We start from the raw sequence: 20087 nt of genomic DNA on the forward strand, positions 1-20087 counted from the left end.
GATATAATTTATGGAAGGGACAATAAAATGTATTTTATGGATCATAAGTGTTCTGGTCATTATTTACAAGGGTGTTTTAAATACTTCTACCAAGCAAAATTATTATTTGAAACAACTTGAAGAACATGCAGAAAAGATTTCCTTTTATTGCTCTGGGATACACATGGTTTACAGTGTATGGAAATAAGCTTTAATGCTAGTGTGGTGGTCTGATTCAGGTGTCCCCCATAAACTTAGGTGTTCTGAATGTTAGGTTCCCAGCAGATGGGGAGTTGGGAATCAATGCCTCCTGGAAGAAGTGTATTGTTGGGGGCGGGCTTATGGGTGTTATAGCCAGCTTCTCCTTGCCAGTGTTTGGCATACTCTCTTGTTCCTGTTGTCTACCTTATGTGGGTCAGGGGATGATGTCCAGCCCCTGTCCATGCCATCATTTTCTCCTGCCATCAGGGAGCTTCCCCTTGAACGTGTAAGCCAAAATAAACCTCTTTTTCCCACAGTGGCTCTTGATTGGTTGATTCCTACCAGCGATGCAGACCTGACTGCAATAGCCATGTATAAGAGCACACATCTGTAATCTCAGCACTCAGGAGGTGGAAGAGGAAGAATCAAGAGCCCAAGGCCATTCTTAGCTACAGAGTGAGTTCAAGGCCAGCAAAAATTAACCAAAAACAAGCAGGCAAACAAACAAAAATGGCTTTAATGACAGGATATGTCTAGAATGCAGTGGTCAACACAATGTCAAATTCATTGCTATCAATTATGCTGTAATGACTCTGTAATGTCAGCTGGTCAGATAGCATTAGTCCCTCTCATGGCAGAGAAACATTTATGAAAGGGCAAAATCCAAATCAGAAAACAATTTTTAAAATAGAAACAGACACACAGTATGCAGGGACTGGGAGACGGAAGAGCAAAATTCTACTTCTGGTTTTTCTATTATAACTTGGACTTTACAAGTTTCTCTCCATTGGTTCTTTTAATGTAAAAGACATGAAGTATGTGTCTGGCAACTTCATGGTATTGATGATGTGATAATATTAAAATAATCTGTTTAAAACAGTTTTGAAAAGCATTAACTGCTCAGCAAGTTCAAAACATTATCTAGGAAAACAGAGACATTGTTTTTTTTCTTAGTTCCGATAAATCCATAGGTGACAGCCAATGATAGCACCAGAATTTAACCAAATCCATGGCAAACAGTGGCCAATTGAATTTTTTTTTTTTTTTTTTACAGTGAACTAACAGAGTTTAGAGTGCTTTCTTCAGAGGACCATGGCCAGCTTTGGATGGCAGATGACAGATTGAATGGGTAGACTTGATTATGAATCCGATTGTTAATGTAAAAGTTAAACAGCTGAACATCTGGTGATTTGCTTAAGTCTTACTGTTTCTGATACAAGAGATACTGCCTCTAGAAGAACATGTGTTACAGCTATGTAAAATTGAGTTGTTATTCTGGATAAATTCACATTCACACTTAACCTTATTTTTCAATCTGCACTTTATTTTAAAAAATACTAGGATTGATTAAAGAATGGATTTAACATTTCTTTATCTCTGTTTTTCCAATTTTACTGAGGAGAGCGTGATCTGACACCATGGGAGCTGCACACTTGGTATATTACTCAAACAAATTACCACAGTTGGAAAGAACCTCGTGATGATTAAAATGCCGTCCCTTCATCTAGCAGCTGGTGAAAATGTGTATCTTCCATCATGATGTTTGTGAGATTCAATTGAAGTGATGAGAGCAACTCACATAAAAAAAAAAAAAAAGAATTAACAAAAGTAATTGACTCTTATCAAGTGTCAGAGTTCTTGTAGCTCATGGTAAAGCAAAGCCAACAGACATTTAAAACTCCATGGAAGCCAGGCGTGGTGGTGCATGCCTTTAATCCCAGCACTAGGGGGGGCAGAGGTAGGAGGATTACCATGAGTTCGAGGCCACCCTGAGACTGCATAGTGAATTCCAGGTCAGCCTGTGCTAGAGTGAGACCCTACCTCAAAAACAAACAAACAAGGGCTGGAGAGATGGCTTAGCGGTTAAACGCTTGTCTGTGAAGCCTAAGGACCCTGGTTCGAGGCTCGGTTCCCCAGGTGCCATGTTAGCCAGATGCACAAGGGGGCACACGCGTCTGGAGTTTGTTTGCAGAGGCTGGAAGCCCTGGCACGCCCATTCTCTCTCTCTCCCTCTATCTGTCTTTCTCTCTGTGTCTGTCGCTCTCAAATAAATAAATAAATTAATTAATTAAAAACAAACAAACAAAAAATAAAATAAACAAATAAAACTCTAGGGAGTAGGTTGTGCTTGAAGGCATGCATGAGCTTCAAAACTGAATGCAATTCAATTAAATATCTTTGCAAAAGAATCTGCCCAATTTAAAAGTAAAAAATAAAAATAAAATCACGATGGTGGCCCAATGCCATGTTGACTAAATTAACGTCCACAAAACATATCCATTTAAATATCTTTAAAGTATACAGAAAGGAGAGTCACTAACTTACATTCAACCCAATGTTCCAAGCCCATGGACATCTTCAATGTTGGAACCCTAGCTAGGCACAGAAGAATCTATAGGTTAGGGGGAAAACGAGGGGTGTGGAGCAAGTAGATGTCCCCCAAGGAACACAGACCTATACGTGTCCTGACATCCAAGGCACAGTGAGGCTCACTTCAAATCCTATACACTCACGTTCCTCATTTTGATCAGCTCCATGTCATGAGTTTCATAAGAATGGTCCTCTAAGTGAGAGGAGGCCAGTACCACACCCGAGCAGGGTGGCCCTGAGGAATTAGTGGCACCTCCCAGTAAGTTTGTGGCAGATTGTGGAAGACAGATTTTGCAAGATTGGACAAAAACATAGTAGGGGCTGGGGAAATAGCTCAATCGGTAAAGTGTTAGTCATGCAAACTTGAGGACCTGAATCCAAATTCAGAACCCATGCAAAACCCAATATGGTGGCTTACACTTATAACCCCAGTGTTGAGGAGGCAGAGGCTAGTAGATCCTTAGGGAATACTGACGACCTAGTATAACCAAATTAGTAAGCTCCGGGTTCCATGCAAGACCCACAAAATATGTTGGAGAACAACTGCGGAATACACCCAAAGTTGGCTCTGGCCTCCACATGCACATGTGCATGTATACCCACACATACAGATGTACCCAACCACACAACCACATATCACACATATAGCACGCACACACACACCCAGTAGGACATACATGTAAGGGCAGATGTCAAAGGCAGAGGAGGCACAAGTGTAGAAGATTTTTATAGTAATGGCCCTAATTTTCCTCACGCACCTATATCCCAACCTTTTGTAATCCTCCCCTACGTTACCTTTGAACTACATGGAACTTGCCTTTGACAATGGGATAACAGCGAACGTGGCACATGTAAGAACCCCCAGCAAGCTCAGAGCCCCGAGGATGTAGTAAGAAGCCAGAGCTGGTAGGCTACGGGATGACACAAAGAGATCTCTATGTATCTAGCAGCTTAGCAAATAGAGACATGCCAAAAATCTGAGGTCAAGTCTCCACCAGCTGGCTAGTGTGTATGAGACAGCAATGCAGAAAACAGCCAAGCTGACGCGGGCTGCAGGAGATGGCAAGTGGATTCAAAGCAGCACAAGCCATCTGGAAGGTCTGTTCACTCTTAAGCTTCAAAGAGCATATAGCAAATGTGATTATGGAATAATGTTCCAGGCGAATAGGAAAATCAGTGACAACGACCACATGTGAGAGAGAAGAGGGCTGTCTGTGCTCTGTTTCCCACATAGACACCTGAGGGCCCAGAAGAATCATGACGACAGACTGTAAAAAGGTGTCCAGACGAAAAGATCCTTGAATAAATAACTTCACAGAATCTTATACCTCAAGACAGTAGTGAATTGGGAGAATTAACTTTCTTGGAACGTCTGCTGAAGGGTTTCTGGGAGCATGGCACACTTTCCCCATGTGAGCAGGACCACTGCGATGTTTGGTCAAGGCAGGGTTGTCATCCACATCAAGAGGCTTGGTTGACAAGTCACAACATGGAAATCCCGAATGGGCCACCAACTAAACCCACGAGTGACAGACGTGACTTACAGTGGACTCTGTGATGGGTGTTTCATCTATTTTCCCCCCAGTACTAGGGATGGATCCTAGAAGCTCGCACAAGCTGGGAGAGAGCATATCCCTGGACTATTTTCCTAGTAGCCACCCTCTTTTTTATATTTATTTATTTATTTATTTTGAGGTAGGGTCTCACTCTAGCCCAGGCTGACCTGGAATTCTGTCTCAGGGTGGCCTTGAGCTCATGGCAATCTTCCTACCTCTGACTCCTGAGTGCTGGGATTAAAGGCGTGTGCCCCCACACCTGGCTCTCTTGTATTGTTGAGAAAGGGTCCTCAGCTAATTGCCCAAAATGGCCTTGAATTTGCCATGCTGTTGCCTCAGGCTCTCAAGTAGCAGGGATTTCAGGCCTGTGCCACCAAGCCCATCTGCAGTACTAGATAATTGACTATGGCCTCTTTACTGGTGTATCTGGTGAAACACCCACATAGATGCTGCTTGAGAGTGTTTTTAGATATAACTAATACTTAAGTCAACAGACTCTCAGTAAAGCCAACATAATGTGAGTAGATATCATCATTTAATTAGCAAAGGCCTTAGAGAAAAATGACTTTCTCCAAGGAGCAGAGAAGCCTGCCTCCACTCCAGTGTTCACATTAGCTCTTGTCTAGGTCTCCTGGCTGCCAGCTCTGTACAGATTTAGGACATGCTAGTCACACAATCATGTAAACCAGTTCCTTAATCTATCTTTACTTCTCCTCTCTCTTTCCCTCACACACACACATATACACATTGCTTGGTTTGATTTCTCTGGAGAACTCTGAGAAGTCCAGATTGAAGAATACAGACATATGTTCCAACAAGGGCTCATTCTTCTTCACAAACTCCTCCCCTATGCACACATTTCTCCCTATATAAAATCCAAGTTGCAATTACATTTAATTTTTCATCTGTCATCTAATTTTAATATAATTTGGTTAGTGAGGTATATTTACATAAATGAATTATATATTCAAAATATGAATGCACATATATACCTTTTACATTGTAGTGAAGGGGTGGAAAGGTACTAAGACCTATCAATGCAACAAAACTCACACAAATAGAAATATGTTGATATTGAAACTTTGGGATGTGAACACAGGTTCCCAAAGTCTAAGAAGTATACTATGGAAGTGACCGATTTGTTATACACCCTTCTGAGGAAACATTACAGGACTGGGCAAAGAAGTCTCTGGAAGATAACTTCTAAAACCTTGACTGCACACTGACTAGATCCAGTTCATTGTATTAGGTCAAGAGCAGCCACACAGCACTGCACCAACAATGAACACTGTCAGATATGGAGAGCCACTCTCCCATGGTGAAGAACTGGGGATCGTCATGATAACAGGTGCCATGGAGAAATTCATGAAGATAAGGCAACTCTCTCCTACCTCCTCCATGGAGGTTATCAATGGCTACTTCCCTGCCTATAATTAGTCATGGAGCTCTCCTTCATTTTGCAACATCCTCTGGGCAAAGGTGAGGTTCAAATTAGAATTATAAAAATGAGGGGCTGGAGACATCGCTTAGCAGTTAAGGCACTTGCCTGCAAAGCCAAAGGACCCAGGTTTGATTCTCCAGTGCCCACGTAAGCCAGATGCACAAGATGGTGCATGTATCTGGAGTTCATTAGCAGTGGCTGGCAGCCCTGGTGCACCCATTCTTTGTCTATCTCTCTGCCCCTTTCTCTCTCTCTCAAAATAATTTAAAGGAGAGAATTAAATGACTTAGTCTCTTTTCTAGAGTAGCTCCAAAACAGTGTAATCAATTTCATATATGCAGCCATCAAAGTAGAAATTTTAACTGGGATGAAAATGGTTAGCAGACTGATTGATTGTCTCTTGTACAATTCAGACAGATCTTCTTGCTTTCATGTAAATCTAGAACAAGGGCCAGAGAGATAGCTCCGAAGTTAAGAACACTTGTTGTTTAATCATGAGGACGTAAATAAGGGGACCTGAAACCATCTGAATTTGATTCCTTAGCACTCACATAAACAGCTGAGCATGGTCATATATACTTGTAACCCCTGTCATGTAAGGAGCAGGGACTGGAGTATGGCTGGGGCTTATGCAAACAATAAGCTCTAGAATCAGTAAGCTACTCTGTCTCAAGGAAACAAGCCCATGAGCAGTGGAAGAGCAACATCTGACGTCTATCTCTGGCCTCCGCACACAGGTGCAATGGGCAATGGGCATATGTGTCTGCATGCATGCATCCATGTGTATGCACACGTGTACTAATACACAGAATATGCCACACATAGTACACACATACACAAACACAGACAGATATGCACACTACCACATGTACACTATGACACAACTACACACACACACACACACACACACACCCATCTAGCTCAGAGCCTTGTACTCTGTAGATGATGGGCTATTAATTCAAAGCAACCAACCAACAAATTACAAAATATATTTTAGCCTTTTACAAATATGACTAAAAGGCAGCTATGTTTCTTACTGGACATGATTGGATTTCTCTTCATACACCATCAAATGTCATTTAGCAACTTTTTAAACGTTGAGCAAGCAAATCATATGCCATATACATTATAGCTAAAATGAGACCCTAGCTGGGTGTGGTGCACACCTTTAACCCCAGCACTTGGGAGGCAAGGTAAGAGGATCACCATGAGTTCAAGGTCACCCTGAGACTCCACAGTGAAATCCACGTCAGCCTGAGCTAGAGTGAGACCCTACCTAAAAAAAAAATAAATAAATAAAAATAAAATGAGACCCCACATGTAAATTATAAAATAATGATCATTTCCTGACAACTAATTATATCCATAAATACCTTTAACTCTTCCAAACTATTACTGAAAACTAGGAATAGTGGATGGATCGTAACTCTAAGCCCAGCACTAGGGAGGCTGAGGGAGGAGGGTTTTTTTGTTTCTGCATTTGAAGATAGCATGAGCTGTAGTATGTGAGAGCTCCTGTCTCACAAGAAAAAGAAAAACCAACAAAACACATATCAAACTATTTCTATTTAAGTTTTTAACTGAAACGTGGTTTTTAATTCAGTTTTATGTTTATACTGTATTAATTTTTATTTTTTATTTCTTTGTAAATCAATAGTTCCTTGCTTTTCAGTAAATGAGAAAGAAAAATCTGTTTTAGCAATGTAATTTCTTGGAATGATGTATTTTATGAAAATCAGGGATACCACTGAGGTGAGGCTGAAGTGAGATTTTATGTGGCTTTTTTTCTTATAATTCTCACTTTTCACTTAGTAATAACACAATGTGAGCAATAACTGCATCATCTTTAATTAATTGCTCTAACCCAACTGAATCTACTAAATAAATATTTGAAAAGTGTACACAGTGAGCTGCAGGGGTGGGGAATACAGGTCTTTATTTACAGAATTCAAGTTATATTTTCTGATGCACAGCTTATCTCAAAGTGAGGGCAAAAAAAACTTTTGCTTCTCCATGTCTGTCCAGCTGATTTAAAATAATCCTAGTGGTTATCACCAGAGGAAAAATCAAAAGGTAAGGCATGTCCTCCCAAACAGTGATAGAATGTTATGCAAATTAAATACTTTCTGTCCTAAACTACTGTGTTATCCCAGTCACTACAATCCTAGAGTTTCAAAAGCTATTCATTTCTGTTTTTCAGTGTATTATATTTTTATGTGCAGTTCAATAATGCAAACTGTTTGGCACACATAAATACTTTTATATTACATTTTTTTTAAAAAAAATCATCAAATGTCACATGTGTAACAATGCAAAATGCAAGATGGAAGAAATTGTTCCCAAACTCTGGGAACCAGTGCTGTGATGAAGAAGTAAAATCAAGGCCACTTGAGTGAATAGTGCTTGATTTAAATGTGAGCACTGAACTTGCCTCTCACACATGCACTCCACACACACACACACACACACACACACACACACGCACGCACGCACACACACACAATCCATGTAGACATGACAAAAAAAATCAAAGTTACAGATGACATATTGTTTGCAAAACCCATTCAACATAGTTAAGTCAAAATAATCAGTTAATAAGTTTTAAAGTGTTGTATAAATTTCATGAATTCAAAATCCTTTCCCATAATCATAAGAACAATTATCTGTGGATACATCTATAGCTCATCTATTCTAAAAATAATCAATAACATGAATCAGATAATATAAAACAGAGCATTGTGCCTGTGAGAAATTATTAAAATGTATGACATTTTTATTAAACATATGTTGACTTTGTGTAAATACAAATAGCATAGCTCAAATATAACTTTTTTCAAGAGGGTTGATTACTATATTAAATATCATTGAGAATATGTATTTATTAAAAAACAAAGGAAAAGATTCTAGCAATGGGAAAATGATTTATTTACCTGGATCTTCTATAGTTAAGTTCTTTATTAACCACTGAACAATGTCTGATCCTAGAAAAAGAAAAAGACAAGTAGATGTGAACCTTTCATTTATACACATTAACTTTAACTCTCCACTTTTGGTTCTAATTTTAGCAAAAATTTTCTAATTCTTATAATAACAGATGAAAAGTTCTCCACAAACGAAGTTCTGAAAATTAAAAAGTATGACTACATTTCTTCAATGATCCAGGAACCAGTAAGTAAATGAGTAAATAGGACAGGCATATTTAATAAATGTATATAAACTGTGCATTAAAATACTCAAAGTGAAGTGACTCATTTATTAACTCTATTGAATGCCATGTTTCAAGCTCAATTATTTCAACACAATGACCAAAATATTCTAGAAGCCTCTTTAGACTATTTCTAGTCCTTTGAACTGAAGTTTCTGGAAGGTAGCCGCATCTACCCTGAACATTGATCAGAATTTCAATGTTTAGGGAGAGGTTTGAATGTGTGCATCTCCACAGTCAAATTATCTTGGGTGTCTTAGTCTTTTTAATGATATTTAATACCCACCTCTGTGTGTGATCCAATATCCTGTATCTATATGATAAATCCTTTTGGAATGTAGACCCCTTATCCTCAACTGGTCTAAAAGCTAAGAGTGTTATCAGAGAGCATCTGAAGCCTATATGAGATTACCCTGCTTGGCTGCAGCCTCTTTACCTGATGTTTCCACCAGTGAATTTTAAAAGTGCCCGGATTTATACCTTTCATTTGTTCTGTAACTATAAAAATGTCTTGAGGCTATCATCACACTGGAACATAGAATATGAAGTAAATTAAATATGTATTCCTGGGCCATGGTCACTCATATTTGGCTCCAGAATAAACTATCTTCTCACCCTGCACATAAAAGTAATTAAAGCTTGATAAAAACCCTTGTGGAAAAACATAAAATTTTGAAACTCCTAGATGAAAACATTTGAAAATGTAGGTGTCAATAAGGATTTTCTGAAAAGCTCCCTGATACCCTAGAAGCAACAATAATGTACAAATGGAATTGCATGAAATTCAAAAGCTTCTGCACAGCAAAAGAAGCATTTCACAGAGTTCAAGAGATTCTCCGAAATGAGAGAAAATCTTTTCCAACTCTACATCTGACAAGAAATCGATCTCTGGAATAGGAAAAGAACTCAAAAAATAAACAAAATCATCCAGTCAATAAATGGCAACTGAATTGAACAGACAGATCTCAAAGACATCGAAATGACCAAGAGATACATGAGAAACGATTTTTAACATCCTCAGCCATCTGGGAATTGAGATTCTTTCTCACCTCTGACAGAATGACTACAAGGAAGAAAATAAATGACAAAAGGCTAAAGATGTGAAAATGAGAACTCCTTACACACAGCTGATAAGAATCCTAAGAGCAACAAACTGGTGAAGCCTCTGTGGAAATCTGTATGGAAGTTCCTCAAAAAAACTAAAGATAGGGCTGAAGAGATGGCTTAGCAGTTAAGGCACATGCTTGTGAAGCCTAAGGACCCAGGTTTGATTTTCCAGGTCCCATGTAAGACAGAAGCATGTGGTGGCGCAAGTGTCTGGAGTTTGTTTGCAGTGGATAGAGGCCCTGGCACACCTGTTCTCTCTCTCTCTCTCTCTCTCTCTCTCTCTCTCTCTCCCCTTCTCTGTCTCTAATAAATACATAAAAATAAAATCTTTAAAAAAAAAACACTGAAGATAGAAGTTCCCATACCATCCAGCTATTCCAGGCCAGCACATCAGAGACACTTGCACATCCACATATTACTGCAATATTCACCACAGCCCAAACATGAAAACAACCTTAAATGTCCACCAGATTAATGGATTAATAAAAAATAGATGGTGTATATACACACTGGAGTTTTATTTGGCCATCAAGAAAAATAAACTGATGTTACTAGCTGGAAAATGGATAGAACTAGAGATCATGTTAAGTGAAGGAAATTAGACTCAGGAGACAACTGACTTACCACAGGTTCTCTCTCGTATATGTTTTCCAGATTAACATGCACCTACGTGGCATGGAAGAAGCATGAGGATTATGTGGGAGGAAGAAGTGAGGAGAGATCAAGAAAGGGTGAAGGGGAGGTAAAAAGGATAAAAAATCGCATTTTCTCTCATGCAATATATATGTGTATATATATATATATATATATATATGTATACACACATACACGCGTACATACATACATACATACATACATATATATGTATATATATACACACACATATATATGATATGCAATGTGTATATATACAGATTATGGGAAACTGAAGACTACTTTGGATAGTGTCCATCCCAGGTCCGCTTGGCTGTGGCCAGAAGTGGAGACTGAGAAAAAACACAAAGCTGCCCCCGATTCCAGGAGCTGGCTGGGTGTTCACAATGAGGCCCCCATGGCTTTGCATGAACAATTCCATGGAAAATGAGCAGCAGACAAGACCATTCTGTAGCCATGACCTCTCAAGATGAAAAGCCAGAACCACTCCCAGATCTAACCTAAACAGAGATAAAACATGAATTTGCCCATGCCATAAAATAACAAGTGCACCCACCACTTCCTGACTAATTAAAAGTGACTGCCACTCTGGAATTCCTGAATCCTACCTGGTCTCACGTGCTCTTCACGTTGGTGAGATGCAGCAGAACACCCAATCACAGCATTGCTTTTGAGAGTTTTCTTGAGAGATTCTTGGGAAAAGCTCTGCTAGATCAAATCATCAAATGTAGCACAATCCACCTCCCTTTACAGATGCTTCCTGACACCCTGGTACTCAGACACCCGGTGATGCCCACGGTGCCATTCTCTGCCATCACAACTAGTTTAAAATCTTTTATTTATTATTTATTTGCAAGGAGAGAGAGAGAGTATGAACATGATATAGGGAGGGATATCAGGGCCTCTTGCCCCTGCAAACGAACTCCAGATGCATACATCACTTTTATGCATCTGCTGTTATTTGATTACTGGGAAATCAAACCCAAGCAAGCAAGTGCCTTTAGTCACCAAACCATCCCTCCCGCCCAGCACAACTAACTTAAACCACACTTCACCCCTGTAGATCTGTTCCTGGCCTCTAACTAGAGGGAAAATGGCCAATATCCAGGCTTACCACAGCAAGAACATTTGTGTCTGTTCAGTGAGGTTAACTTTTGATTATAAAGAACAGTCACTGAAGGAGGTGTGAAAAACATAACCCAATGAATGAAGGAGTTTGTAAAAGGTACCTGGCACCAAAGGGAAGGGCGCATTTGGGCCTCCAGGACAAATGGAGACGTGTACGCTGTTCTTAGAAGACTCTGTTCTGCCTTCATCTTACTTCCTTTGTGTGCAGCTTTCTGCTTACACGTGGCTACTGCCTTTGCACTTCCTCACTCACAAAGTGGATCCTGAGGAGCTCAGCTCGTGAGTTTACATCTCTGCCACTGACGCGAGCAAGCAAGCCTGAGGCTGAAACCGGGCTGTTGTGGTTTCTGCTCGTCAGTGGGGCGAGTACGACACTGAGAGAAAGAGGAGAGAGTGTTGGGATGGAAGCGCCATCCGTATGGCCATGCTGACAGAGCCATCAGCTGATACGTAATCAAGACCTGAGGACGTTAACTGGATGTTAAACTTGGTTATTTTACTTTACTTTTTAATCTTGAGACAAAAATCTTGCTAAGGTGTCCAGGCAGGCTTTGAGCTTATAATCCCCCTTCTTTTGTCTCCCTAAAATTCTGAGATTCATAGGTGAATCTTACCACATCTGGCTTAATAGAAAACATTCTTAAAAAGCCAATTTAGACCCACATCAGATATTTTAAGTTTCCAAAGTCTAAGGAATTTTATGCATAGCAGCAAATACAACAATAATGAGGAGAAGGTGGCACAGGAAATGACTCTAAGGATTTTTCTATTCATTTTTTTTTTTTTTCAGAGCTCAAGATGGGGCCTGACCAACCAGAACATGAAGATGGGAAATTGCATCCATCTCCACCAAGACTCTTAGTGTTGTCCATTATAGTTCTTTTCGAGGTAGGGCCTCACTCTAGCTCAGGCTGACCTGGAATTCACTATGGAGTCTCAGGGTAGCCTCATCATGGCAATCCTCCTACCTCTGCCTCCAGAGTGCTGGGATTAAAGTCGTGTGCCACCACGCCCCCGGCTTTAAGTCATTTTTAAACATGTGATGCTTTTAGTTTTAGCATGCACAGGCTCATTGGTGGCACAGGGAAAGGTAATTTATATTTGTAAATATATCGTGTATCTCATAGACTTGGTTGATTCAGTTCTTAGTACTAAAACTTTTACAGATTTATTTTCTAGGTAGATATCTTCTGAAAATAGGAGAAAATTTAAAGTTTTTCCTTTCTGGTTTATATTTCTTTTATGTCTCTGTTTTGCATAGTTTCTGTATACAGGACTTTTAGTATTATCTTTGCCTTGTTCTGAATTTTAGGAGCAAATATTCAGCTGTTCACCATTTCATACAGTGTCAGTTTTTGTAATTGCTCCTTCTCAAGGTGAATAAGTTCTCTCTTATTCATATTTTTGAGTTTTTTTTTAACTTGAATTGGTTTTGAATTTTGTCTACCAATTTCCATGTATTGATAGACATGATATTGAGACCTACATTTTTTTTTAAATTCTGCCAATATTGTATATTATTAACTGATTACTTTTTGAATATGTAACTGGCTAGCATCCTTGAAATAAATCCACTTAGTCAATGTATATTTTTAAATATATATATATATATATATATATATATATATATATATATATACATATATATATGTCATAAATTCTATTTGCTAATATTTTGCTAAGAATTTTTACACCTTATATTCAAAGGGTGTATTGGTTATACTGTTTTGTGCTTTGTTTTTATGGTTTTGATAGCAGAATAATTTGACCTTCAGAAATGAATCACTAGGGGCTGGAGAGATGGTTCAGAAATTAAAGCACTTGCCTGCGAAGCCTAATAACCTGGGTTAAATTCCCCATTACTCAAGTAAAATCAAATGCACAAAGGGGCATATGCATCTGGAGTTCCTTTGTAGTTGCTAGAGGCTCTGCTATGCCCACTCTCTCAATTGTCTCTCTTTTCTCTACCTCTCTCTGCTTGCAAATAGATAAAAATAAAATGAAAATAAATCAGTAGGTGATTCTTTATCTTCTCTTTTCTGGAAAATATCATGCATAACTTATATTCATGGTATTTTTAATATTTCAAAGAATCTTCAAGTGAATTGATCTAGATCTGGAGACGTTTAAATGAATTTTAAAATTATGAGTTTAATTTAAGAGGTATAGAGCTAATCAAATTAGATATCTCCTATGGAGGGAGTTCTAACAGTTTGTGTTTTTGGAAGAATTGACCTAGTTTGTCTAGATTATCAAATCATGTATGTAGATTAGTTGTAAGATTCTTTTACACTTTAATTCCCTTTGTCCATTCATGAAATGGGCAACTTATTACTTTTATTACTTTTTTTTTTTCTTGCTCACTCTTGCTACTGATGTGTCAGTGTCATTGATTTTTTTCTTTTCTTTTTCTTTCTTTTTTTTTTTTTGTTGTTGCTGCTGCTGTTATTGTTTTGAGACTGGGCCTTGCTATGAACCCTAGCTGGTCTCCAAGTCATGGAAATTCTCTCACCTCATTCAGTGAAGTACTGGGACTACAGGCAAGTACTACCACACTCGTCACTGATTCTTTTCAAATAACCAGCTCTTACTTTTAAAAATATTATTATTTCACAGTTTCATTCTTTTAATATTTCCTTGCTTATAGTTGGGTGCTTTGGGTTTATTTTGTTCTTCTTTATCTAGTGTCTCAGATTGGGAGTTTAGATTTCTGAAATTACTGGAATTTTTTATTTTATTTTATTTATTTGAAAGCAATGGACAGAGAGAGAGAAAGAGGAAGATTGGGAGAGAGAGAATGGGTGCACCAGGGCCTCCAGCCACTACAAACAAACTCCAGACACGTGCACCCCTTGTGCAACTGGCTAACATGAGTCCTGGAGAACTGAGCCTCAAACCAGGGTCCTTACAATTCATAGGCAAGTGCTTAACCACTAAGCCACCTCTCCAGCCCATGATCTGGAAAATTTTATGTTTTCACATGTATATATTTCATGTTATAAATTATGAGTATCATCTTAACATGTTTCACAAATTTTGTCACATGTCTTCCTTTAATTTTAGTCAATGTTTCCTTCCAGAGGACTTTCAGTAGCGTTAGTTTTAGAATGCTGATTAATTTCCATGAGTTTGCAGATTTGGTTTTTTAAAAATTATTTATTTATTTTCAAGGAGTAAAACAGAAGAAGAGAAAGAAATGAGAGAGAGGAAATGATTACTTCAGAGCCTCTTGCAATTGCAAACAAACTCCTGATACATGGGCCACCATATTTTCTTATTAGCGTTTATTGTTGATTTCTAATTTGACCCAATTGTGGTCAGAAAACATATTTTGAATGATTTACACCATTTTACATTTGTTAAGGTCTGCCTGGTAACTCAGGATGTAGTCTGTCTTAGTGGATGCCATATATAAGCTTGAGATAAACATGTCTTTTTCTGTTATTGATTTGAATATTCTTAAAATACCAATTAGATTAGTTGATTGATACTTATGCAGATCATCTACATTCTCACTGATCTCCTTGATCTGTCAACTACTGGTAGAGGAATGTTGAAGCACCCTGAAATAATAATAGGGTGTTGTGTTTCTTGTTTCCATTTTATTCATTTTTACCTTCTGTACTTTAGTGCTCTCTTGTTAGACACATTCATGTTTAATTTTGTTATCTCCTCTTGCAGGAATTAACAGTTTGTTATTATTGAATGATCCATTTTATTATTTATGCTTTTTGCATGTATGTATATATATGGTGTGTATGTATGTAGGCATGGGTGTTTATATGTGAGGAGCCATATGCTTTGGTATGAGGCCAGAATTTGATGTTCAGTGTATCCTTAATCACACTCCACATGATTTTTTTGAAACAGAGGCTCTCAGTAAACCCAGAGCACATCAATTCAGCTATGCAAGAAAGCTCCAGGGATGCCTCTGCCTCTGACCGCCCAGTACTAGAATTAGAAATGTGAGCCATAGCTGTCAGCTTTTACATAGGTGCTGAGGTCCAAACTCGGGTCCTCATACTTGTATGACGAGCACTTTTTCCTCTGAGCAGTCCTTGTGGCCCTTATTATATATATCTTTCATCAATAAAAGGTGTACTTTGTATTAAATTAACAAATCTATTCATCTGTGCATTGGATTTGCATGATAGGACCTCTCCTACCACCTAAGAACACCTGAGTAAGCACCCCTCTGGCTCTGTTGTGTGATAAGCAAACAATAAGCAGTATGTCAATATCCAGTATGGCAAGGAGTCCTAATTGCTTTGGAGGAAAATAAGGCATCCTTAGTAGAGTAAATTTGAGTAATAATATTAAAAAAAAATCAACTGGGTAAACTATAAGAATACCCGGGGCAGAATAGTCCAGGGGAACTGGGAGAATTGGGCCTGACCTGAATGAAAAGTTCTCAAGACCCCTTGAGTGGTGAGTGTAGAAGCCAGGTGAACTGCGTGTGACAGTACAGGTCTGTAATCTCAGGACTCAGGAGGCTGAGGTAGGAGTATCATGAGTTCCAAACTCACTTGAGATATACAGCACGACCCTATCTCGTGAAAAATAAAACAAGACCCCCCCCCACACACACACTCGATCAATCAATCGACCTGTCTCCCAGGGACTGGGGAATGTGTGGATGAGAGTAGCTAGTCACAGGCCACAGTGGTTAAGTGCAGGGGGAAGGAGACTTTACATTGACTATACCTGGAAGAACAACCATGAGCTATAACTAATGCTGAGGAATTGAACATCATGCAGCTACGAGACTGGCTAAGCCCCAGAGACACTGCAGGATGCAACAGCCGAGGGAAAGCCGAGCATGGACAAGAAACCAGCTAAAGACACAAAGGTCTTCCTATAACGTTGTGATGTCATGTAACCTATCTCCCCTTCACCAGAAGGCTATTCACAGACTGAAAGACTGAAGGAGGAGGACTGCAAATTCAAAGCCAGCATGGACTTGAATGTGCAGTTCTCCAAAGACTCAAATTCAGGGGCTGAATGATGGCTCAACAGATAACAGCACTTGTCATGCATATATGAGGGCCTGAGAAGACCAGAGAGGACCCGAGTTCCATCCTCAGCCTGCATGTACAAAGCTGGGCATGGCCATGCACATCTGTCACCCCAGTAAGGGGTTCTGTAAGGAGCAGGGACAGGAGAATCATGGGGGCTCACAAGTCAGCCATATTGACTGAAAATGGCAGCTCTAGGTTCAGTAAGAGAATCTCATGTTAAGGAAACAAGCTGGAAGAGCAATATAAGAGAAGCTACAAGATTTTACTCTGCTCTCCACATGTGTGCACTCGGGGCACACACACATCACACATAGATGTACATATACTGCCCACATACACATACATGCCAAAAACCCCACAATTCAAATAATGTAAAAGCCAAAAATGAAACAACAACATGAACAAGGAAACAGAGTAGACCTGAGACCTACTTTTTCCATGTGGTTGTAAATCACCAGAAATTTATAGACTAAGCAAGAAGGGTTCAGTTATACATAACATGAGAGGTTAAGTGAGATTTCCATTTTTTTCCTGTACCTTCAAGTACAAAAGGAAATAGGGCTGACAAGTACATTCAGATCAGTGATATGATTGAGAAAAAAATCATGCTGCTGAGCACACTGCCTTTATCACATTGATGTGGTCATTTTCAAACAAGCTGCCCAAAGGCCTAATAGGCACATTGCGCCACATGCCCTAGCTCTGATTGCCTCTGCTCTGCTGCTGGGAACTGTTGATTGATAAATAGGCTTCCTCCCACCCATGAAAAGCAAGAGAAAAGGACCCATCATGACTGAGAAAGCTGTTACGGAAAAGTAGAATGAAAGTGACATTACCTACATGCATCCAGTCCCACAGAGTCACATTGCATAATTAAAATGACTCCTGCACCACATTCATAAGAGACATAATGACAGGAGAAGAGAAGCAAGGTAAAGGCACTCCTCAGAATTAGCATGTTACCAGGACCTCCCAGTCTGATAGAGTAATTAACCTTCCTAAGCCCTCCTCTCAGGTAAGTTTCCATGCGCAGAAGCCACAAGGATGATAACGCCCTCCTCAGATAGCCTCATCACCACTGGCATTCACTTGAGAAATGACAGCAGAGGTCTGCTCCACATAATAAACTTTAAGAAGCTATTTCTTAAATGGCCTGAGCTTTCAACTAATCAGATTCACATCACCGACCCTATATATTCACCTACCTCTCTCTGTGAAAATGGTGTTATTCTTTCACATTCTCATTTCCTGTATTTCTCAAATTTCATTTTAGAATGAATACAGAACACAGATGAACAGTCCCTACCCTATAAAACAAAATCTACCTCCCCCAGTGTGCTCTCTCTTTACCTGGCTCTTCTTTGTACAAGAAATGGTGACTTCATTACCAATCAGAATGCGCTGTCCAAATGGTGTCTGTAAGTATTTATCTTAACCTTTTATACAATGTTGTCCAAAAGGCAAAGTATAAGTAGGAATAGTTCACACAGTGCTTTATAAATTTTAAGTCCAGGGGCAATAGGTACTAAGGGCCTAGCCTACAAGTGTCTTCAGAATTAAACTCTGGAAAGCCTTCTCCACTCATGTTGGTTATGGCCCAATGATGTCACAGCATCAAATCATGGACAAGATAACAAGAATTACTGGGTCTTGGGGCTAGAGAGATGGCTCAGCCATTAAGGTCCTTGTCTACAAAAGCCTAATGACCCAGGTTCAATTCCCCAGCGCCCACATAAAGACAGATGCACAAAGTGGCTCATGCATGTGGAGGTCATTTGGAGTGGCTAGAGGCCCTGGCATGCCCATTCCCAACCCCCCCCTCCACTTTCTGTCTCATGTGCACTCTTTCTCTGCTTGAAAATATATTTTCTAAAAAGAAAGAATTACCAGGGTAAACCATATACTCAAGAAAGACACTTCCTAAACATGACAACAGCTCAACTCGTACATTCATTAATATTCATTAATATCCTTTGAATATTTATTCTGTCCAAGGAAGCGTTATGACACCCAGATACCTATAACACAAGGGAGGTAAACATTTCTATGAATAATCATAAAAGTTTCCTTATGAATGGCAGAAACAGCTGAGATCTTCCGAAGACATAAATAATTTCTGCCTCTCATGACAAAAGTCCTTTTAGCTGGCCTTGAAGAATGGGTAAGTTCCAGTTCTTTGGTTGATGGAGAAAATAAGCAAGTTTTTTTAATGAAATTGACAAATAAGTAAATAAGTGTAGCCCAGCTTAGAAACCGGACATTAGAATGAGACATGAATTTAAAAATGACTAGATTTTTGGAAGAGCCATTCATTCCCTAGTGTGTTCATGAGCATCAAACTATGTATTGAGTATTCTTCCACATGCCTAGCTCACGATTATAGAATCCAGGATCTCTAAATCAAAAGCACCAGTTTCAGTAAGTTTTAAGTATGTATTCATTAGCCCTGCATACACACAAAGAAAACTAAAAAGTTCACCTAAACAAATCCTTTGGAAGATGGAGGTAAAAGCTGTGATTTTGATGGCTTATTTTCATTGTATAACAAAGTTTAAGTTTCATTAAGGTTGTTGCAGTCACCTCCTCATTGCTGGGACAAGCATCTAACCAGACACAGATTATGGGAAGCAGGGATTTATCTCAGGTTTGCAGGGTCCATGGGAACACCATCAATGATGGAAGTTCGCAGATCCCAGCAGAGAGACACCACCACCCACAGCAAGCAGATACCTTAGGCAGGACTCAAGACCTGCCTCCAAACACATCTTAGAGCTGGACACCAAGATCCACCCCAAGGAACATGTCCCCTGCAGGGGCTCAAGTAGGAAGTTTATTTAAAGAAAATGCCTGCGTCTATGGAGCCATACATTCAAACTACTACAACATCTATGTGCCAACAAATTTTCAGTCACCAATAGTCTGTTATGCCTGAGAAGACAACGAATAATACAAGAAATCAATCTTTTTTCTTAACTGCTAAAGTAAAGGGTATTCAATTTATATAATGACAAGTTGCATAATTTTAAAATCAAATATATTAAACCTTTAACTTACTGACTGCTGTAGCTTGTTTTCATAAGCATTTATGACCACAGAACACACTTTGGACTTAATTTGCTTCTCAGGTTTATAATGTTGTAAATATTGGATTCAATGGTTGTTTTGTGCTGATTGATAGTACTTAACATAACTTTTCATTTTTATGTTAATTTCCTCAATATTTTGTTTCCTTACTTTTGTCATTACCATCAAGTGAATTTATTAAAGAAATGTCAATTATATGCATGGAATAATTTCACTTGGACAACTTAACCTTAAAAAATTTAGATTGTTTATTTTTTTTAATCTTTCCAGTAGTCAATATTAAAATATCTACAAAAATAATCATGACAGATCAGTAAGATACTGACTTTTCCTTACTTCTCATC

The 20087-nt window shown here is 39.0% G+C and overlaps 1 protein-coding gene across 6 annotated transcripts in view; it reads right to left on the minus strand.

The window, feature by feature from the left end:
• Positions 1–20087, minus strand: part of Rgs7 (regulator of G protein signaling 7) — a 462943-nt gene that overhangs the window by 134025 nt on the left and 308831 nt on the right. For all 6 annotated transcript variants that reach the window (XM_045153182.1, XM_045153201.1, XM_004653278.2 and 3 more), the window contains one exon: positions 8478–8528. In XM_045153182.1, coding sequence (XP_045009117.1) covers positions 8478–8528 — 51 coding nt within the window. The remainder of the gene's footprint in view (positions 1–8477; positions 8529–20087) is intronic.

This window comes from Jaculus jaculus, chromosome 1 (genome assembly GCF_020740685.1).
Source record: "Jaculus jaculus isolate mJacJac1 chromosome 1, mJacJac1.mat.Y.cur, whole genome shotgun sequence".
Lineage (NCBI taxonomy): Eukaryota > Metazoa > Chordata > Mammalia > Rodentia > Dipodidae > Jaculus > Jaculus jaculus.